This window comes from Ailuropoda melanoleuca, chromosome 7, assembly GCF_002007445.2.
Source record: "Ailuropoda melanoleuca isolate Jingjing chromosome 7, ASM200744v2, whole genome shotgun sequence".
NCBI classification, from domain to species: Eukaryota; Metazoa; Chordata; class Mammalia; order Carnivora; family Ursidae; genus Ailuropoda; species Ailuropoda melanoleuca.
Window position 1 is genome coordinate 122897030 of NC_048224.1, and position 23747 is coordinate 122920776.

General features: G+C 37.8%; 1 protein-coding gene and 1 long non-coding RNA gene across 2 annotated transcripts in view; one reads left to right on the plus strand and one right to left on the minus strand.

Annotated features, from left to right (window-relative positions):
- Positions 1–23747, plus strand: part of GPC5 (glypican 5) — a 1313037-nt gene that overhangs the window by 268706 nt on the left and 1020584 nt on the right. Inside the window, exon 4 of the mRNA XM_034665370.1 lies at positions 18214–18339. Within this exon, the coding sequence (XP_034521261.1) occupies positions 18214–18339 (126 nt within the window). The remainder of the gene's footprint in view (positions 1–18213; positions 18340–23747) is intronic.
- LOC117803117 lies at positions 2610–10497 on the minus strand. The gene is made up of 3 exons (XR_004626785.1): positions 10484–10497; positions 4858–4902; positions 2610–2630 (listed from the first exon to the last, which is right to left on the minus strand). It is a non-coding gene; the product is annotated as an uncharacterized LOC117803117 (long non-coding RNA).

Below are 23747 nucleotides of genomic sequence, written 5' to 3' on the forward strand. Positions count from 1 at the left end.
AAAAAAATATTTTCTGGTGTTTGTAACAATTTAATTTATATAGTTTTCCATTTTTCAAGCAATTCTTTTGAGGTTGTGTTAAAATAACTATTGTTGACTTATAAAGAATTTGACCAATTAGCTTTTTTTAAAGTTACCCAACACTATTTATTAAATGATGATTACTTTTTTGTTTTTCAATTGGGATGTTTAGTCAATTTTTTTAAAGATTAATTTATTTTAAATAGAGAACATGTTCACACTTGTGCACAGGAGTTGGAGGCGAGGCAGAGGGAGTGGGAGAGAGAGAATGTCAAGCAGGCTCCCCAGTGAGCTTGGAACCTGACAAGGGGTTCAATCCCATGACCAGAGAGATCATGACCTGAACTAAAATCAAGAGTTGGGTACTCAGCTGACTGAGCCACTCAGGTGCCCCAGTCAGTTTTTTATAGTGATATATAGTGTCCTTTATTAAAATAAAGATTGTATTTTTTTAAGTAATCTCTACACCCAGCGTGGGACTCAAACTTACAACCTTGAGATCAAGAGCCCCACGCTCTACTGACTGAGCCAGCTAGATGTCCCAGTGATATATAGTATCCTGAAGTAGTTTAAAGCTACCATCTTGTTCTTTTTTTTCTTTTTAACCCATGTTCTTTATTCTTCTTATTACTTTTTTAAATTTATTTACTTAGAGAGAGAGAGAACACTGTGAGCAAGCAGGGGCAGGGGCCAGGGGAGACGGAGAGAATCTCAAGCGGACTCCTCGCTGAGCCGGAAGCTTGACATGGGGCTTGATCTCACAACCCTGAGATTATGACTCCAGCAGAAATCAAGAGTCAGACACTTAAGCAACTGAGCCCCCAGATGCCCCATGTTCTTTACTCTTTAGTCCTCTTTTCTTCCCTTCTTTTGACTTTAACAGGTATTTAATTTTTTAAAAAATCTCCATGGCTTTTTTTTTTTTTTTAAGATTTTATTTATTTGAGAGAGAGAGAGAGAGTGTGCGAGCTGCAGCAGCATGCATGAGTTGGACGAGGGGCAGAGGGACAACTGACTCCCGCTGGTCAGGACTCCGGGATCATGATCTGAGCTGGTCAGATGCTTAACTGGCTGAGCCACCCCGGTCGGTGCCCCTTCATGGCTTTTTGTATTTGCCTTTCTTTATTATTCTAATGGTTACCATAGAGATCACAATGTGCCTTTTTAATTTTTACTATCTACTTTAAATTAGAACTTTTACCACTTCATTGAACAATATAAGAACCTCGAAAGTTTCACTCCATTACCCTTTTCCTATCTTCCCTTACCCTATTCCTAACCAATATCTTACCTCTAACAACATTTTAACAGCTTCCGAGATATTATTTTTATTGTTGTTTTTAAATAGTCAATATTTACTTGTAATAACTCCTATCTTATTCTTTCTGGTATTTTTTTTTTTTTTGAAGTTCCATGTGTCCATCTAGAATCATTTTGCTTTATTTAGCCTTAATATATTTTTCCTTGCCTGTTACTGGTGATAAATTCATCTTTTGTTTGAACACGTCTTCATTTTTGAAGAATATTGTTACTAGGTCCAGAATTCTAGGGTTGTTACCAGCTACGATTTTTAAAAATATAAATGTCCCTAATTAAGTTCATGACATGGCATTGTAAGTCAAGTCATTGTAAGTTTAGTGGAAACGTTTCATAGGGAAGTTAGCTACACTGGTGGCTTCTGCTGGGGCCGGGCTCATGTCCCTTTACCTGGCCATTTTATCTGTCTCCCAGCTGCTGTCTCCTGGTTGCTGGTAAAGCACAGCTGCCCTCTACTCTGGGGAATTGCACTCGACAAATTGGAGCCATCTATATTCATTATCTATTGCTACTTAACAAGTCATTCCAAACCGTAGTAGCTTAAAGCAACAACAGCCATTTATTATGCAATTTTCTGTGGGTTGGGAATTTGGGAGCTGCTTGGCTGTGGGGTTTTGTTTTGACTCAAGGTTTCTTTTTGGCTATGGTCTGTTAGGGTGATGGCTCTCAAGGTCAGGTGAGGCTGCAATCCTCTGAAGGCTCGAGCGGGACCGGATATCATCTTCCAAGACGGCACAGTCACAGGGCTGCTGGCAAGAGTCCTCACTTTCTCGTCACAATGACTTCTTCTTGAGTTTTCTCACAGCTCTGCAGCTGGCTTTCCTCAGGGCAAATAATCTGAGAGAGAAAGGCAGAAGCTGCAGTGTTTTTCTGATCTAGCCTTGAAGTCTCCATTGTCATTTCTGCAGTATTCTACAGGTTACACGGGTCAGTTCTGTTCCATGTGGAAGAGAACTACACGCCATCTCATCCACCTGAAAGAGGGGGTTAAACTCCCACCTTCCTCACCCCCTTGGCAGAGGCTCATAAGCAATGCTCAGTGGACACCGGGGGATCAAATGCTTGCCCTTACTCAGTGTGATGGGTCCAGATGTGTGACGCAGCCCATGTGTGCAGTCTGGCTGCAGCTGAGACCACATCCTGACGTACCTTCTTCCTGCCCGCTCTATCCTACTTCCCTCACTACCTGTCTCTTAAGAGCACTACCTCGATGGGATGGATCGTCTGCATCCAAATTCCTGTCTCATGAACTGCTTCCAGGGAGTTTGACTCAGAGATGTATGGAAAAGCACCTAAAACAGATGCAGAATAAGTGCAAACTAAGGCAGAAGTATAGTATCTTATCCTAAATACAGATATTTCTCTATGAATTCCCAAGTTCGGAACCCCTTTGTCCGTTTTCTTTCTCCCCCTTCCTCCTTTGTATTCATTTCAAAGGAGAACCCTTGTGTTTAATACCTTGTCTTTTCCTCGCTCTATTTCTAACATTTGAAGAAGGACATCCATATCTGTCCTTGAATCTGAGGGTTGTGCTAGGCCTGAAGTATAGAGTATGTCAGTCTTTTAGCATGGAAGGAGGAAAGGGAAACCATAGCATTGGATTCTTTTGATGTTATTTTAGAGACGTGATTGCACTTGTTCAATATCCCCCTGTTTTTTCTGTTTATGTAGAATGCCAGCTAATTTGAGACTTTGAGTTATTGACACATACCAGTTACAGAGGTCTCGAAAAGTTGAGAAACTCAAGGAAGAGCTACTGTTCCTTTAAGCATCCAGAAAAGCATCACTATGTCGTCTTTGGGGGCAGAAACCAAATCAGCACAGCTGTAAAGGACACTGCATTTCTGTAGCTGTCTAAACCAGCCCAGGCAGAGTGATTTCCCTGTGGCAGTTCCTGCTCTCTGCTTGATTTCTTGAAGTTAGCTGGTAAGAATAAGCTATTAGCAAGCTTAAATCGGTGATAATTAGCGGTACATTATTATTTCAAAGTGGTGTGGCTGTGCCAATTAAGCGGGTAATTAGGAAAACCCCAGGACAATAAATTAAGACAGAGTCTCAACACCAGTGCCCCATCTGTTCTCCAGCAAGCATTCCAATTACTCAAGCCTCCCATTTAAGAATGTGCCAATTATGGGGATTGGCTGCATGCATGGCTGTGCATTGGGGTAATAGGGACTGTCCTAGATGCTTAGTAAAAATAAAATATTTTTGATATAGGAGAGGATTTTGATGTGAAGGTGGGGAGAGGAGAATTTTTGGAAACACTGGATTTTTTAATGTTTGAGACAAAGTGTAATTTAAATTGTTTTATGAGTTTTTGTTTTTCTCAATTGTCTCTTCAGAACTTAATGGAATATTGTATCATCAGGCCGCTCCATGTTATTCTAATGTGTTTATTAAATCTTGATTTGAGTAGGACTTTCACAACTTGAACATTCACAATTTTATTTATTGAGAATGAGAACTAAAAAGGACACTTGAAATTTCTTAGTCGGAGGAGAGGAATGAGTCAGGGCACGTTCTGTTTCAGGATGTGTCTATCCATGAAAGCAAATTAAATTTTACCCTTCTCATTGCAAAAGAACACAGTGAAGTGACTAAAATAATTAAGCATAGGAGAAACTTTAAAACATAATCTGAATGAAGGACACTTGATATTATTTAGGATTATTGCCCAGATAGCTGGAATAGTTCATATTCATAGGATCAGTTGGTTTAAAGTACATAAATTTATACCTGCATAGTCAAACCTTATTTAGCACAATACTTTATTAGTGAAACCAAAATTAGTTAATGTTTAAAAATTCCTGATGTGTGTGTTTGGGTGTATGTGTTTATATGGTCAAATCAGTATTGACATACCGGGCTTAATGATGAATTGTGTGTATATAAACTCGGTGGATGAAAATATCCACAGGACAGGAAAAAGTCAACTCGGAGAAAAATTTAATATCACTTATAAGACTGGAGAAAGCAATTTCCAATCTATTTCCTAAACGGAAGTTAGTACCTCTTTGAGGTGCCATTATTATTTATTACCTGTAAGTTTAATTTACTAAAATAAAAGTCATGTTCCCTTCAATGAGAACATTTCTGGTTAATTTAAAACAGTGGTTGGTGAGTGGTAGGAGCGAGGGCACTCAGGGCAGGGCAGGCCAAGGCAAGGCTTTGGGTAGGGGGCAAGAGGCCAGGCCAGAGCAGGGCTGAGGAAACGGGAGCTCCCAGGCAGACCAGTGTCAAGACCTACATGAATAATGAAAAGCAGGACCCTAGGGGGTCAAAAACCAGGCACACAGGAAGAAGGAATGCCAGAAGGCAGAACAAACATATGGCAAAAGTTTAGGCTAGTGGTGCTTAACCTTTGCAGGTCACGTATCCCACTGAGAATCTGATAAAAACTTCCCAGAAAAAGAAGTTCATAAACAAATACAGGCAAAATTTTGTTGTATTGAAAAGCAGTTTGCTCCAGCTAAAACTTATATTAAAAATAAGGCCTTTAAAAATGAGATTTGCTCTTACTTTCTAGATGTTCATGGAGAAATTAGTGACTATTTCATGACATACCTGAAACAAAATCCAAACAAGGAATGATTAACACTGAGCAGTATTTGTACTGAAAGGTATGGACTAGAAGTGGAAATTGTGGTTGGTCTTGGACGTGGCTATGTGTACACATTTGGTATCTAATAGATACTCTGTTGAGATGGCAGCAAGTCTTGAAAATTATAGAAAGCAGATTTGTGTAGCTATCATTGGCTGCAGTTAGAACTCTTGTAACTTGTTTGCTCAGATGAAGGTAGTTTTATATCAAGGAGTGTGAGATTTATTCTAAACTCTTGAAAGTTACATTGATGGCCCACAATGCTTTGGTCCTCAAGTTAATTTGCAACATTGGTAATACTGAGGCTGTCAACATTAAGACAGTGTGAGTAGAAATAAGTCTCCTCAAATTTCTATGAGAAGAATAAAATACACATATTTTTTCTTAGCCATAGGAAGAATGACCTTTCAATTCAACCGTTTTTTTCCAAACGGATTCTCCAAGAACCCACTTCTCAGTAGCAGCTTTGCCAAATGAGCTAGAAGCTTTTCAGTAGTGTTTAGAATTGTGACTGTAGGATTATCCCATTGATACGGCTCAACATATCCCCCAACTAAAAAAACCAAACTGTGAGTGAAATTCTCCCTGGCTAATATACCTGAGAATATGCTTTCCTTTTTTTTTTTTTCCTCCTTACAAAAAAGTGAATCTTCTATCCTTTTTCATCTGGAAAGTCAGTAAACATAGGCAGAGTTGAAAAAAAAAAAAAAACCTTCCAATTCAGCTTCCATTTTTTTTCCACTCAATTTTTGGAGAGGTAAGGAAGATTTAAAGTCGTGTCATACTGAAATTGATGATTTTTGTAGGAGTGTATGAAAACGATTTCAGAATTTTTAGCAGAATCTGTGCAGCCTAAATCAGGACGATAAGTGAGGCTTATTTCTTTGACTAGAGTAGCACATGTAATTGTATGTGGAGGCATAGTGGCGCTCAGTCTCTAGCAAGAGTACCATGCACTTTCTTCCACTTGGTTTTGCACAGCAGAAACCATTTCCATCAGTTTAAATCTGTTAATGGCGTTTGAAGAGTCTAAATGATGCACATAAATAATATGGGAAAACGGGGAACAGGATATCTATATTGTTATCCCATTGCATGTTTAAGGGAAATGACAGATTCCTCAAAATAGGAGAAATGTGTTTCTGGGGTGGATTATATCATTTGATGGAGACACTGTTTTTTTCTTTATTTTGTTTTGTTTTTGTTTTTGTTTTCCATCTTCACTCCCAGACACGAATGTGTATCAACCATTTCCAGGACATATCATGATCTCCAGGGCTGTATGTGGAAACTTCTACTTGGAAGTGCAACTGAATGAAAGTTCAAAGGTTGTTTCAGGATGACTCTTTTTTATTTAGGTGCGCATTATAGACTTTCAGATCCAGGTTTCTTCTCAAAAATAAGCTTCATTCTGTTTGATGACTTTGAAGATCAGCAGGTCTAAGGTGCTGCTTTGGCTGTGTCGGTTTCACTGTCTTCAGCAAGAATCCCATTAGACATGCACACTGCGACTTCGGAGTCCCACAAATTAAGTAAACTCAACGGATTTATAATCTTCATTGTATCTGCTTTGTCTACATTTTCCAATGTAAGCTAAGCCTTATATAAACAAACAGCTGTATGAATGATCGTGAGGGAAGGAAGTTATATTATTATAATTCCCATCACATGAACAATATTTTAGGTGTCATACTTGAGCAACGGTAATTTTATACATTACTCAGCTTTGGTCAGTAATATTCTGTGCACCCAAACTAAAACCTGGGTTACACGTCACATTCAAGAGCAATTTCTTTCTAAAATGAGAATTACTAGAATAATAGGAATAAAATTGAAGACAAAAATAATTCATTTTCTCTGAACCCTTTTAATTATAGATTTTCTGACCCTAAAGCCCATATTTGTACCAGAGTTCAGGAACGCAAGTATCTGCACTGAGAAACATATGGTAACTGAAGATGTAAGCAAGAACAATTTGTACCAGATATATATTGTCTGTCAATCAGATAAGTTGGTGGATAGCAGTGACCAAGAGTATAGGATTGAAATCACAAAATGAAAAAAAATGAAAAAAAAAAAAAAAAAAACCAACCCAGAAGAAGGAATGAGGAAGAAGCCCATTATTGGCAGACTATTAAAGGGAAAGGTTTTTTTTATTAGTTTTCTGCTCATGCTGAGAGAGGAAAATGTTGTACAGAATATGTTCTCATATTCTCTAAGTCATGGAGTTTATAGTTAAAATGTTAGTAACCATATAAAATATTTTACTGCAAAAGAGTAACATTCAACAGTGACCTAAAATGCTGAATCTCAAGGCACCATACTCAATAATGGTTCTTAGTATTAAGAACATATACTAGAATCGTTAGATCTGCAAATATCTTTTGATTTAAACTTCTTATTGGTCTTGACCTAATCATGTCCTAGATGTTTCTCTTCTGTTGAAAAAGCAATAGCATGCTTTCTGAAACCAGTAGAACTGAACAAATAATTGCATATTTTTATTAAAATGAACAAAAATCATGAGGTAGGAGAAATGATATCTCATCTCTTTTGGGCTGGATGCTCAAATGTGTTTAAATATTAGACCTGTGGTCTTGTGTTTATTTTTATAAATGAGTTAAGATCTTTGTTTAAAGTCCTTTTTAATGGAGAACAGTCAGTGCTTTTTGAGGTACATTTTTACAGTATGGGAAAACGAGAGGAGAGTTTTGAAGACCTAGTTTTGACATCAGGTTTAAATCACTCTTTTTAAAGGAGGATGCTTTCAGAAAGGGTGCTTTTTTACTGGGACATTATATGGCAATGTGTTGGGTTTGGAGCATTACTGAAAAGTGAGAAATAGAGGTGTCTATACTAATTGCATAGATGGCAGTGAACGTCCAGCTCAGAACTAGTGTAAAATCACCACCACAGAGTGTAAACAGAGAGCCCATGTCAAAAAGAATCCTCTGCAGAGAGTATCTGAGGATATTAGCTTATCTCCAGAGCTCCTTTCCATTTCTTCTTCCCATTCCTTCCCTTGGTGCTCCCCCCAGCCTACTGCCCATCTTAACCCCTTCCGCTTGTTGGGAAAGCACAGTAAATCTTCTAAGGAAGGGAAATCATGTCGTGTGAACAAGAAGACTTCCTATGAGGGGAAAAAAAAAACAAAAAACCCTGGAATCATTTAGTTAGGAAAAAAAAAATCCTTCTCTCTGAGAATGGTGTGGATCCTTCAGTCGGAGCCTCTATAACGAACAGCGGGTTCAGGAGGGGTTCAGAGAGCACACTGTATGAGTTACTCTTTTAGGAAAATTAGGTCTTTTTTTTTTTTTTTGGTTGTTGTTTTTAAGCAAATACAAGTGCAATGTGCTTGTAGCGCATCTGCACTTGTGATGAATGGTGCCACCATTTCTCCGATTCATATTCACCCTTTCCACCCATCTCTCCATGTGTCGCCAAGTCTGTGGAAAGGGCCCAGGAAACTAGATTTCAGTCCTCCCTCTAGCCAATGTGACTGTATAAATTTAATTACTTCCAAGCATTTAACAGCAAGAACTGTTATTGCTGTAGCACAGTAATCTAAATATTTTTCTATTTCGAAGATTATAAAAATATTTTGTCCAATAGAATGACTTAGTTGAGAATAAAATAAGCTTATTGAATATAGATTCAGAAATGCAAGAGAAAATAGTTCTTATCTGGAAACGTGTAATTATAGATTTCCTCTGCTGAGCGGAAGACTGACATTTTAAATGTCTGCTGTTTGACAACTGTTGTCAGACATCCCTACAGGGTTGAGTCTGCTCATTAGTGCCACATTAACCTTAACTTTGCCTCAGGCCATTAACTAGGAAACTGCACATTTGACCTTTGTTCGACAGATATTTTCAAACAGCATGGGAGGCACTGCTTTTAATTTGGGTTCTGTACTATTTGTGGACTGACTTTAGGGGTAAAAAAAAAAAATCAATACGTGTCATTAAATAAAGGAGTGTGTAGTCTGAAACATTCCGCAGAAAAAAGTTCCATTTGAAAATAAGATTCTTCTCCAATACTTTTCCAGATAATTAGTTTTGGTCAAAATTAGAAATTGTCTCTTTCACATTGTGTTCAATGGGAAAAAAGGAGAGGAAGTGACAGTTTGTGAATGTTTTAAAATTGGAACAAATTCCTGCTAGATAAAGATATAAGATCTAGAGGCGTGCCTGTTGAATATAGCTCTGTGTTCAGCGACTTCTAATGAAATGAAATGCAAAATCAAATGTAAAATCAGGGCCATACGCTTAAGTGAAAACAGCTCCCTAGGAGATCAGCAAAGTTTGAAACATGTGGTTGCCACTCTTTAAGCCAGACGTGTGAGGAACATATCAGCCTTATTAATAAAATGTAAATTAGTTAATGGACTATTTTGATAGATTACGGCGCAGTTGCTGTATTCAGATTATGAAATATTATACAGCTATATCAATAAAAAGTAAGACCAAGATTTAGTCCTCTGAAATGGGTTCATGATATATTGTCAAGTGAGAAAAGCCGAGTGCATGTACGTGTACATAGCTTGGTTCCAGTTTTGTTAAACCAAATTGCTACTATGTCTCTCTTTATCTCTGTCTGTCAGTGTTTGGTTACTTGTTAGCGTGCACAGAGAGGAACTGAAGAAAGCACACCAGGCAGCTAACGTGGGTTTCCTCAGAAGGGAGGGGTGGACACACTCTGGAGGCACAGATACTAACTTGCTCTTCGTGTGCCTTTTATTTATTGCATTGTTTATGAAAAGCTGTGTTATTTTTATCATTAAAAATGACTAAAGTCAATTACAGTGGTCCAACCAATCAGGAGCGTTGCTCGGTGTGATAGCAGTAACTGGGCATTCCTATGTCAGCCAAACTATAAATGACACTTCAGGGTGAGTTGCATTTCCTTTCCTTTCCTTTTTTTTTTTTTTTTTTTTTTTTTTTTTTTACCACGTGATGCATCAGGAGCCCTTTCTGGCACTGCTGGCCCCAAGGGCATGGGAAGCAATGAAGCAATAACTATGCTGGTCCATGTTTCTCCCTTGCCTTTAGGAAGCTCAGGGCAAACAAGGCTGCAAGCTATGAATGATCAATTGTGCTACAGCCTTTTTCCTCTTTAGGGTGCGAGCACAGTGGACAAAGCTGCTCATTAGCCAGGGAGCAGAATTTGCCCTGCGTCCTGCACCAGACCTTTCAGACTGGTAGAAATACACAGAGAAATCCTGTTTAAACATACTGCCTTCTAAGCGTAGATTTTGGCAGAAAGAAGTGATATACGTGTTTTCTGGCCTAACAATCTACTAATCGTGTTCTTTTAACAGTGTGATAGTTTCCATAAAATTTTTTAAACAGACGGAAATGTTATTCTATATAAAGATTCATTCAGCTTTTGATATATCAGCTATTCAATATCAGCCTGACATTGCTAAGATGGCATGTTTATTAATGAATTATTTAGTTAGTTAATTAGTGAAACAAAGATGTCAAGGCTGGCTACGAATAAATTCCTGCCTAAATAACTCCCTTGCTTTTCATATGTTCTTACCTTCTCTGATTTTGGTTTTTCCTTAGTTTCAAAAGAAGAGAATTAGACTAAATCATGGGTCCTCAATCCTGGCCACACATGTGGATCTTATAGGAAGCTTTCGGAAACGCTGGGATGCCCAGGTCCCACTCCAGACCAATACATCGGAATGAGGGAGAATTCTAGGTGTATAGTTTAAATGTTTCCATGGTGATGACAGTGTGCAGTTAGGACAGAGAGTCACTGGAACAGATGGTCTCAGGCTCTTTCTGTTTTTGTAACAGTCTGTGAGGTATTAATTATGATAACCATCTTACAGAGCAGAGTGACTAAATATTATTGTGTCCCCACATATTAATTTCAGCAGCTCATATATATGGACTCCGACCTGAGCCTGTCTGTCTGGTACAGCTTGTGGTCCTGCTCCTCTGAGTTCTTCACTTTCTAATGCAGCACACGAGGAAGGTCTGTTTCTCCACAACCCCTATAGGAATGAGTCCTCTAATTTCAAGGGTCCGAAGTCAACTGTATCCTTCAAGGAATTTCAAATATTGTTATCATTTTAAAAATGCCTTTCTTTTAGAAACTTCCAATTCTGGCATGGTTAAAAACTAAGACCTCATGGGGGACGAATTACAGGAGGGATTTGTGGAGGGCCTGTTGGGTACCAAACTGTGACCCAAACCCTGGGGATATAAAGAAGACATGGCTCTTGCCTTTATTAAACAGGCCCTGTAACCAGTGAGGCAGACATGCAAACACAAGGATTATGATATCAGCTAGCCAGGGCTGCAAAACAGACGCCAAGTGTTGTGTGAGAAACAAGGAGGAGCAACAGAACTGCACACGCTGGTCAGACGAGGACGTAGAGGGCAGATGAGCTTTAAGCTGGATCTTGAAGGATGGGCAGAAGTTTGGGAGAGTGATGGTGGAAAAGGCCATGTAAGGGTAGAGGAAACTGCATGTGCTAAACTCAGAATCTTATCCCGTAAATATGGAAATCTCTACTGCTATGTGAGTATAAGTGTGCAGTTTTGGCTGGGGTGTGTGAGTGGAGGGAAGAGGGCCTGTCACAGGAGACTAAGAGGTGGAGAGTGGAGAGATTATGTGCGATGGTAAGACGTTTTATCTGAATCGTTAGGGTTTTGAAACTGTGAAGTGTTGGGCTGATTTCTAAAGCCAATTCCGGTTACAACATGGGACATGCCGGGGCGCCTGGGTGGCTCAGTCGTTAAGGGTCTTCCTTCGGCTCTGGGCGTGATCCGGGCATTCTGGGATCTAGCCCTGCATCAGGCTCCTCCGCTGGAAGCCTGCTTCCTCTTCTTTCACTCCCCCTGCTTGTGTTCCTTCTCTCGTTGGCTATCTCTCTCTCTGTCAAATAAATAAATAAAATCTTAAAACAAAACAAAAAACAAAAAACAAAAAACATGGGACATGCAGTGAAAGGAAGACAGGAGGGCAAAACTAGACAGGGATATCATTTGTTAAACTGTTGCAGGCCCAAATGAGAAAGTATTAATTTGTGTATGGCCTTGACATATAGGCTTTGAATAAATATTCTGACAAATAACGTTTTTCTGTTTGTAAAAATATTTTAAATATTTAAAAAATATTATCTGTTACTGTCAAGACTAAGTAAGATATCTGAAGACTAAGGTGAACAACTGACATATGTAACATAGCCCCTCAAGGATAATTGGCTGGAACTTTTGCCATCTCCCTACATTTATTATGCTCTTAGTTTTAACTGGAAAGACTCTCACAACTATAGAAAAATAATTGCATGGATATAGTCACCCTTCCAGTAAGTTGAATTTTGAATCATCCAAAGAATATAATATTTTATTCGTTGAGACATTTCATGCAAAACTTGAAAAGGAGGCATGATGGTGTGTAATAGGCCAAGCATTGACCTGGGCACTGAAGTATGGATTCTTGTAATGGGACTGACATTAATTGGCTCTGTGGCAGTAGATAAATGTTTTTACCTCATGATAGCTACTGGTGGTTTATCTCCTTCATTTCCTAATTCAGTTTTTTTCTATATCCAGTGTAGATCCCTTGGCCCTCCAATGCAACCACTTCTTGCAACAAACACTACTCTTAATTCCTCTGACCTAAAAACCTCCACACACAGACTACAAAGTTCTGAAGCAGGATCTCCCCTCAAATTTCTGTCTTCACAAACCAAAACTTTATCTTAACTTTCACAGACTTTTTTCAGTCATTTTAGTCTTAGAGAATTTGCTCCAAAGTTAATCACTCTCTTTTCAGTAATTCTTACTCTCTCTTCAGAATTGGTGATATATCAATTTTTAATTTTCTTTTTTTTATCTTTTTATCAATTAAGAAAGACTGAATTATGATATGGTACCAAACAACCCCAACCTAACATTGGTTCAAAGCGTTTTTCTTCACATGTTAGCCTGTTCACATTTTAGACCAGGAGGGGGCGCTGCTCAAGTTGCCCTAGTTTTAATCCTTAGAGTGACCAGGCAGCCTCCCTGTGACACATTGCCAGTCATCAGGGGAGAGGCAAACAGGAGCTGACAAAACCACACTGGTTCTTAAAAGCTTAAGCTTGGAGGGAACATACATTACTCCTGCGTACATTCACTAGAACCCAGAAGTCACATACTAAAGCTAGTTTCAGAGTGGCTTTGTGCCTGGAATGTAGAGAACTGGGATATTTGGGAACAAGCTAATGAAGGACAACCCCTTCCTATGTCCTTCCCTTTCATACACAAATATTTTCAAGTCTCTTGTATATTCAGACAGACACACACACACACAAAACTCCCTTAATGTTCATCTTTGGGGCTCTACTCTTAGTTTCTCACTCTCTCTTTAGTACTCATCATACTGCAAAAATGAAGACCATTAATCTATTTCAAATGCTTTCATTTTTCTATTAGTTTGCTAGGGCTGCCATAACAAAATACCACAGACCAGGTGGCTTAAACAACAGACATCAATTTTCTCACAGTTCTGGAAGCTTGAAGTCCAAAATCAAGATGTTGGCAGGTTTGGTTTCTCGGGAGGTTTCTCTCTTTGGCTTGCAGATGGCTACCTTCCCCCTGTGTCCTCACATGGCCTCTCCTCTGTGTGCATGCACTCCTACCATCTCTTCTTATTATTAGGACACCAGTCCTCTTGAATTAGGCTGTATCCATCTGACTGCATTTAAATCTATTTACCTTTTAAAGGCCTTGTCTCAACATATGAATTTTTGGGGACCGCATATAAAGGACATTTTCATTATTTTAAATAACTTCTCATAATGGCATTTTACACAGTGGGGAATTTCTCTAGGTTCAAATTCCCTTTTTCTTTAATATTCACAGCTCTTACCATTGAAGATTTTCTCTCTTTGCTCAGTGTACTTCTGAGTTCCTTTGACTTTTTCTTACTACCTATTATTTGCCTGATAGATTTCATCCACCTTCATGACTTTGGTCACCACCCCCAGAGATAATGACTCTCAGATCACATGCCCAGTCCCCTGATTCCAAGGTTACACATCCAACAGAAAATATCCATGGTATTCATGGTTCTTGTACCAGTAGCTTCAGCAGCATCTGAGTGCTTCATTGAAATGTGGAATCTTCGGCTCCCACCCAGAACTATTGAGTGAGTCTGCATTTTGGCAAGATCCCCAGATGGTATTGCACATAATAGGTCTGAAAGTAGCATTTTACTTGATTTCTCTTTCTGTGCATTCTAAAGAAATCACAAACTGAACATGTTGAGAGTAGACTTAATTATTAGTGTTGTCATTTATTAATTTAATTACTAATAATCGAGCTTACTGTATGCCTTCACAACTGTTTTAAGATGTCTATAGGTGAGCAAAACCAAAAAAAAAAAAAAAAAAGGTCCCTGTCTGCCTGAATCTTTTATTCTAGAGTAGGAAACAGATAAGAAACAATAAAACATAGTAAGTACATGACATGCTAGAATAGACAGTGATATGCACCACGGAAAGATGAAAATATTGAGCAGGAGAGCAATCCTAAGCATAGTGTGGGACATTGAAAGAGTTCTATTTTCCTTCCTTTATTTCTTCTCTCAGTGAATAGCGCTGGGATAATCATCCTCTCAGTCACCTCAGGGGGGTTGAGAAAGACAATTAGGGGTTATATTAAAACTTTTATTTTTACTGTCAGTTCTAGATTTCTAATGTCTTTCAAATCTAACACTTTTCATGATGCTCGCTGACAGGTGTTTTTTTTCTCATCCTCATATTTCTTCCCCCTGAGTCTTGGTTATACCCTGCTAAGTGACCTCACTGACTTTCTACCTAATTCCACAATACTGTCATCACTTGCTTGCTGAAAAACTTTTAATAGCTCCCACTGCCTTCTGAATAAAACTGAAACGGTTTTTTGATGATCAATAAGACTGATTAAAAACTGGCCTCTTCCTACCTTTTAACTATAATTCCCATAAGTCCACTCCCAACTTGCTAAACTGCATGAGTCTCTGAACACACAATATTCTCCTTCCTCTCTATGTTTGCTTATTGTTTTTTGTTTGTTGTTGTTGTTTGCTTGTGTTTTTGTTTTTTGTTTTTGCATGAAGCACTGAAGTAGTATCTTGTTTGTACACATTTCCTGATTCCGTCTCTGTCCTCAAATGTGGCACCGTTAACACTGTGTTATTATTGTGAATTTTCACTAGAAAGTACATTCGTAGAAGGTAGGGACTGTCTTGTTTAGCTATAGTGTCAACACAGAGCTTGATACTCAATAGTGTTTAGTAGTTTGGGATAAGTAACTGATAGCTGTTGTAGAGTGAGTGGAAATCTTCTAGGATATGATGCTTTCAGAGGGAACTCATGCAAAGGCATGAAGGTGTGTTTGGGGAACAGCAAATCTCTCACTTTTGTGGAAGCCTAAAGTATGGCTTGGGGGTTGCTGAAATGGAGGTGAGATGGTGCCTTATATGCCTTTCTGGGAAATTTGGATTTTATACTGTAGAGAAGAGAGAGCCATTGATGGCTTTAAGCAAGTGAGTGACATAGTCTGTGGGATATCAGATTTGAATTTTAGGGGGTGGATTTCTTGGAGGATGAGAGGTGATTGTTAAGGAAGAGATTAGAGGTATGCCACTCTAGTGCAGTCATTCCAGAGAGATGATAAGGGCTTCAACTAAGGCAATGAGAGTAGCATTGGGAAAGAGGACTAGCCAAGAAAGATGTAAAGCTTTTCCCAGTATGATCTACTGGTTGTGAAGGCACCATTCACCAAGACTGGAGGAGGAGGTTTGGGGTCCATAAGAAATATCGATTTAGTTTTATCCCATCAATTTGAAGATATCAACATTCCAGTCATTTGTGCCATGCCTCTTCATCTCTAGAAGACTCTTTGATTCCAAACAGGTAATCATTTATAGTAAACAGAATTCAGGAGTCACATATCTTTCCATTTATTAAACCCCACCCCTCTAGGAAAGAAACAGTTGACTTCATCCATTATGTTTTAGTAGCTGCAACATGAGAATTAATATTTGTTCATGCATTCCAGTTAGTAGGAATATGGCCCTCAAAGGGTGGGAGGGGGGACTTATTTTCTAGTAGAGAAAATCAACTTAAAGTATAAATAGGTATAGGGGTGCCTGGGTGCCCCTATAGGTTAAGCGTCTGACTCTTGATTTCAGCTCAGGTCATGATCTCAGGGGCTTAAGATTAAGCCCGGCATTGGGCACTGTGCTGGGCATGGAGCCTGCTTAAGATTCTTTCTCTCCCTCTCCCTCTGCCCCTCCCCCTAAGAAAAAAAAGTATAAATAAATATAAATGAGTGGTTACTATGCTTGTGAGAAAATACAGTATACTTTTTTGGGGGGATTGAGTATAAGTTAGAAATGAGGTTTGTACTTCCTGCAGTCATGTTGTTATTAAATGTCTGATCAAGCTTTGCTAAAAATTTGGTTAAATACTCACCAAACATTTGCTGTGGAAACTTCTGATCTATCTGATTTCGGATGTTACATATTCGAAAACGACATTTATCCTTCCTATAGATTGGTAGTTACTTACAACTCCAGCCATTTCCACAAAGAGTTATTTGAAAAACACTAAGAGAGGGAATTTTAAAAATTATACAGTTGAGCCTCAGTGCTGTCAAATTCAGGTTTAATTTTTTAAAAATTTCTCTGAGCCACCCCTCCTCTTTGATCTCATTTTTAAAGAAATTATTTTTAAAATATCAGTGGGGGATGCAATTTTGTAATTGCTGCATTTTAACTACCCAACCTATGGATTTCTGGTTTGCTTTCCTTCTCCTGTCCCTGTATTCTAGTCCAGAGGACATCTCTTCTGTATTAAGCTAGTGGCTTTTCATTTCATTGTCCAAAACATTGGTTTATGTTTAAAAAGTTCAGAAGTATAGTTTTTAGGACTTGGTTTTTTGAAATGCTAAAATTCAGGTTCTTGGGACCTCAAAGCTTTGATTTTAAAACTTGAAAGTTTTGGCTTTTTAAATTAAAAAGCAAACTACTTTTTTTGTTGTTGTTGAATTTTCTCTTCCTATAATTAATGGGGGAAAGAGATGTAGTATGAAAGGAAAAAAAAAACAGTCAATGTATTAAATAATATTCCTTCCAACAACTTTTATTTTCCACCAGCTTTTGAAACATGTTACATTTTTGGGTTTTTTCATATTTAGTGAATGATGTAGGAAAGAAGTTAGGGGTCAAAGCTGGTGACCAAGAAAAAATTCTTGAGACATCTTTGGTGCAAAAGGTGGTTTTATTAAAGTGTGGGGACAGGATCCTTGGGCAGAAAGAGATGCACTGGGGTCATGAGGAGTGGCCCATTATATACTTTCAAGTTGGGAGGGGTTAGGGATAGTGTAAGTCTCTAAGGAATTTTGGAAGCAAGGTTTCCAGGAGCTTGAGGGGGCTAGCTGTTGTTGGGAAAAGGTCATTTATTACCGTCTAATAAAATCCGAGTCATGAGACCCTTCAGATATATATCATATGCTTGGGGGATGATTGCCAACATGTATCTTAGTGGGGTAGAGATAAAGGAAGTTTCCAAAGGAATTTTTATATGTTCAAGCAGACTTACAGGATCCTGGGGGTTGGGCTAAGGTTGTCTCTTGCCCTTAGCAAAGTATTAACATCGAGGCAGTTGAGTCCCTAGAGGAATGTCACTCTGCCTGTTTGGAGGACTTGTCAGTGGGCTGCAGGTAGTAAGGACATTTAATAATTTTTCTTCTGCCTCTGTTTCCCACATCAGTGAGGACATATTATTTTATGTTGTCATATACCAAAGAGAAGACCCAAATAGGAAAACCATCCAAGTTTAATAAACTTCTAATCAGTAAGCAATCGATTAGCTTGTTAAAAGCCTCTGACATTTCTGTCCAGAAAAGTAAGTAGTTAGTATTACTGTGATTTAGATGGCACAGCTAGTAAAGGCTTTTAGGGTTACTACATTAAGTGGGGTGTGTGTATGTGTGTGTGTGTGTGTGTGTGTGTGTGTACTCTTCACGACTTTTTGGACTTGAGTTATGTAAAATTCATGCCCTGTGAAAACTCGGATTCAAAAGAGTAAATTTGAATACTAGCATTCTTTTTTTAAAAAGTATAGCGTTTGTCTTGTTAGAAAAGTATTGAGAATATATAAAAAATAAGCAGTGAAAATAAAAAATTGCATTTTATATACCATGCATAACAAATTATGCCATTTATATTGGCATTTATTATGGATTTTTGGTTTTAATTGTTTTCTTTGTTTTCCCATTCAGAGAATTTATCAACAGCCTTCGACTGTACAGGACGTTCTATGGAGGCCTGGCTGATGAGCTTTGCGTTAATGAATTAGCCGCTGCTGACGGGCTGCCGTGCTGGAATGGAGAAGATATAGTAAAAAGGTATTTTATGTGCAGTGGTCTGTGAAAATATCATGGCTCCTTTCATCCTTGGTTTCTTTTCCCAGGTCTTGAATGGACCACTTCAGTTTTAACGTTGCCCCACAGGTTAGAGTACACATCAATTTCATCTCTTTAGTTTGTTAGAAATAGATTTGATCCTTTTTGACATTTTAGAAATGTGACAGCATTTCTGTGGTGTTTGAACATTCTCGCTTCCTTTCTACCTATCTCAGACCTACCAACAATCCGCTTTTTCAGTAAGTATTGTTTACCTTCTGTCCAATCTGTCTTGTTTATCAAGTATCTTATTTTTCTTATTTAACTTTATGAGTTTTAGAAAGTGAAGAAATTCAGTGAAATGTGAATACCTGTGCAAAGATTCATTGATAGAGAAATATGAGTCTCAGCTGTGTTAATATGTCCATCCTCCAATTGTCTTTTGTGTGTGTGTGTGTGTGTGTGTGTATCTGTGGTAGAGTGGGGTTATGGACACATGTGTCTGTTTGAAGCAATATTTATTTGTCTGTTGTCAATTGTTTTCAAGCTCAGGAGTGAAATTTTTTTACCATTTTTTCCCTCCTTTCCTAGAGTTTCTTTGACATTTTCTTTTCCTTCTCTTCCTATAACTGATTGTACGCTGACATAATCTTCTGAGCTTGAGAAAGTCCTAAATTCTCTCTCCATGATATATAACAGTGGTCAATAATAACTGGCTGGGAATTGGTCTTTTGATTTTCCAATGGGGATTGTTATAGAATGTAGGCTTGGGTTGCATTTGAACTTGGATGTTTTAGTGTATTTTATTTTGAACAATCTGCAAAAAGAGAGAGGGTGTTAAGCTTTCTTGATTTACAAACATGCCTACTCCACATGAAGGTAGATGATTTAGTTACCACCAGAGTGATGAATTCACTTAAAATATCATTAGCAAAAAGAAGAAACCATTAGCAAATTAACTTTACCATAGCAAACATATACTCCCATTAAATAAATGTAAATGGTGAAAACTCTTTACATATTTCTGTGTGATCATGTTTATTATAGTTAAAGCTTATTTCCTGATACATTAAGTGATTATTTTGTAGTTTATATCTGAGTATCTCATAGAGATTCTTAGATTTTACAGAAAAAAATTATTAAAGACAGGAACATAATTAAATTTAAATAAAATGTTTGGCTGACATGGCTAGTGTCCTTTTTTCATTATGTTCTTTGGATGTTAGAGTGTATTTTCTAAATTTATCTTTCTTGCCTTTATTGAGAGCACTCAGTATGCCTAGAACTTTGAGTTCTTATGGTCTTCATGTCAATGAAAGTTCTGCACTTTAATAATTAAATTATACTTTGACTTCTGCTTTCTGTTTTCACCTTGTTCAAGCTGGAATTGAACTTTTTTGTGTATTAATGATTTTTCTACAAGGGCTAATGAGAATCCCATGGTGACTAATGAAAGATTTAGTATATTATATAGAAATATGTGCTATATTGCATTACATTATATCATCTCATTCTAGAGCTGCAAGAACCTTAGCTTCAGCTTATCCCACTGCTCTCAACTGGTCTGGAGTTTGTATAACAGGAAACGCTGTTGGGGAAATCAGTGATTTGGGAAAACTTTTTAGAGGGATAGTGTTTTCAACTCAATGAATATATTTTCTTCTATGTCGTATATTTCTTAAGTCCTCATTCATGGTTTAGGAATAAAAAAAGCTCATCTTTAGCAAGAATTCTCTATACAAAGCATCCACATTTCTGGTAAAGAAATTGAGGGATTCTCATTATTCTCATTGGCTTCTGGCTTATTCTCCCCTTTGCCGTACCACCCAGCCTCCTGTCAGCCACTTCCAAGTGCGCTGCTCGACTTTGCTCTCCTGAGAACAGCTTACACTTTGCCTTGTTCTTCTCTCAGACATCCCTTCTGCCTCGTCACCTCAAGTGCCATTTTCCTATCCTATCCTTGAGAATATTTCTTGAGGTCCATCCCAATCTCATGGGTCCACTACCCGAGTCCACTCCTCTTGGCTCTCCTGGGGGCAGACAAGTCTCATATGCTGGCTCTCTAGCGCCATCTCCAGGCAACTTCCAAAATGAACATTTTTCAGCCCCGGTTATTTTCTGGCAGTCAGCCAAGGTTTTGGAAGCATTATCTAATTTAATTCTCCCAAAGCTTGACTCCCTCATGCTCCAAAGCAAGCTGATTGAGTGGTATCTCTTTTCTATTTTATCTGGAGAAAACTCTCATGTGTGCTTGACTTTTAAAAATATATATATATATTATTTAAATTGTATTTTTATTTGTGGCTTAGCCAATTCTTGAGATAAATATACAAGAGGATTTTTTTTTTCTTTCAATGCAAAGTCAGTGCTAAAATCTAAATATCCATCATATCTGGTTAATTATGGTGTCTTCACCATGGAATATTATGTGTCAAAAATTGTGCACATTTTTATCTGCTAGTGTGGAATAATTTCAAATAATTATTAAATTGAGAATAGTTAAGACTAGGATAGTACATATTTTACCAGCAGATCTGAATAAATAAAAAATAGCAATACTGGCTCTGCATAGAATTTTTCTGGACAGTTACATGGAAACTGCTAATATACTTAAGAAGTACTAGGGGGCTTTTTAAATTTGCATTGTATTTATTTATGTTTAAGGAGAACAGATGTCTCAGTGATGTTAGAATTATGGGCTGTTATTGTTTTCTTTTTTAAATGCTTTTTTGAAGTGAAAGTGCTATTTTTACATACAATTTCTAGCTAACTTGGATTTTTGCAGTAATTTTGTGATACAGTTTTGCCAAAGCATTAATGGATATGGTTAAATACTGAACTAGTGAATTTGTCTAAGAAGTCTTCAATATAAAGTCAAGTCCTGATGAATGTTGTAATCTTGAATAATATTAGGTACTTTCTCCTAAAGATAAAAGGAAGCATGGCAGTGATCACTGTGTAAAAGCACTAAGATCCTCAAATAAAACCCTCATTTCAGAGATCTGCACCTAGTGGAGATAAATAATGCCATCAGATTTTGAAGGAGTGAGTATCAAGTGAATGTATACTGCATTTGGGGATGATAGCAATTTTTCCTTTCTTACGGTGGGTTATAATACTCATTGGATTCATCCTAGAGAAATTATGCCAAACACATCAGTAGGATAAATTGGTGGCCAAGACTGAGTCTATCATTCATTATAAGACAAAGTGATTATTTTGGCAAGACTTCTTCCTAGAGGCATTTTTTAGGAGGTGATGGATAAGATTACTTATGTGCATAGACGTGCTGTCTCAAAGAATAGGAGAGCCATACTGATTGTTGCAATATTATGACAGTCCTATGAAATTGAGTGAAATCACCTTTGTGCTCATCAAAAGAGGTGGAATTCCTTTGTGATTGTAGCTGAAGATATCTCAAGTATCTGTAGTATATAAGGAGTGTTAAATTTGCAAAACAAAAATCTATTTTAATTCAAATGATTTTAGAGACTGCATGCATGCCCTTGACTCTGCTGCCACATTGGGATCAACAACTCAAAAGAGTTTCTGATTTAAGATGAATTCCATGCAGTCTTTGTCCCTCTGGAAGTCCCTCTTATCTGCCCCTCCCGTCGCTCCATCATAAAACAAATTGTTCTCCGAAAGGCGTGTTGTGTCAGTCTTTCCGTTGTCAGAGCTCTGTTCTCAGTTCTTTGTGATTACGAATTGATTGTTTGATGGTTTGCACTTGGGCTTTCCAAGTATTGATGTGCAGGTGACAGCTACTTAATTACCAGGGCTTCCTCTTCCTTTCTGATTAATAGATGGTTAATTCAGTTACTCTCCCTCAGTCTCTGGGAATTTATGACCTGCACAACAGCTCTCAGACTGGCCAGTAGCTGTGCGGTGTCCTAGTACAATTAATAATCCACATGATTTCTACTTCATCTTGAGTTATTGTTCCTTAATGCTTCTCTCATAAGTCAGTGTTTTCCTTTCAAACTCTTATGAAAAGGGGCCCCTTCCAACAAAATATAATTGGATTTCAAAAAATCAGATAAAAATATAAAACCCGAGAAGTCTCTGAGACTTTATACTTATCTATTATCAGATTTCCAGACAATGATATTTTTCCTGGAGATTATATATATATATATATTTTGTGGTACAAAGCTGCTAGCGGATCCTTGTACATGCCTCCTTAGTTCATACGTTTCTTTAAAAACTTTAAAATTTTTTAATTTTTAATTGAAGTGTAAATATAATATCTTGTAACCTCATTTTTCCCCCTTACATTATCTATCTGAAAAGCTACTCNTATATATATATATATATATATATATATATATCCCAATGTATCTATGTATTTATTTTGTGGTACAAAGCTGCTAGCGGATCCTTGTACATGCCTCCTTAGTTCATACGTTTCTTTAAAAACTTTAAAATTTTTAATTTTTAATTGAAGTGTAAATATAATATCTTGTAACCTCATTTTTCCCCCTTACATTATCTATCTGAAAAGCTACTCATCTTCAATCTTTCTTCTTCTTCCTGAACTTGCTGCATTCAACTGTATTTTATTTATCTTTTTTTTGTTTTAAACACCTGGCGTAGTTTCCAAATGTTGGGGACTACAAAGCGGTCAGGTCTCAGGATTGTTCTGATTTTCATTAATGTAGCAACTAGTTGCTTTTCCTACGTTGCTTGTGCAAAGCCAGTATGTTCTTCGTGACTTAAACAACAGTCTGTTTTGTATTTCTTTTCCCCCCTTGACATTTCGATGTATTGAATCAGGTTTCTAATATTGTTGAAGTATGCCTTCATAATCATCATCATTATCATCATATCTCTGGCCCATCTTATGTGGTTCAGAATTCAGAGGCTTAAGTGATGTGGTTAGGAGACATCCCCACCCTGACCCCATCGCAGCAGTCTACTGTGGGCTCTGAGTTTCCCACTATTACTGGAATGACTTTCAGCTACATCATTTTCTCCATGCAACTGTACATACAGCTTTGCCAAACTCCCACTTCAATCTTGAGTCCTCACGGAACAAGTCCCCTCATTTGTGTTTTTTCGTAACCTCTAACTCCACTGTGACACCTCTAATACTTCTTGCGTTTATATGTCATATATCTTCTCTCTTCTTATCTACTGCAATTTCTTTCATAACAGAACTCCTGTATTACCTGACAGGTTAAGAATGATTAGTATCATTGAATGCCTATCAGTATTCTTTTAAAGATGAGAGGCTCTGAGGAACAGGAATTTTTATCATTGTTATTGAGAACTGAGAGATTTGGGGATTGGGGAGGTGGCTTGGTGATAACACTTTGGTGGGTAATGTGTGGGTTCAAAACTGAGCGCGGAAAGATAAGAGAGAAGATGAGTCATAAGAGTTTTTGCCTATCGCTGACTCTGGATGTTGG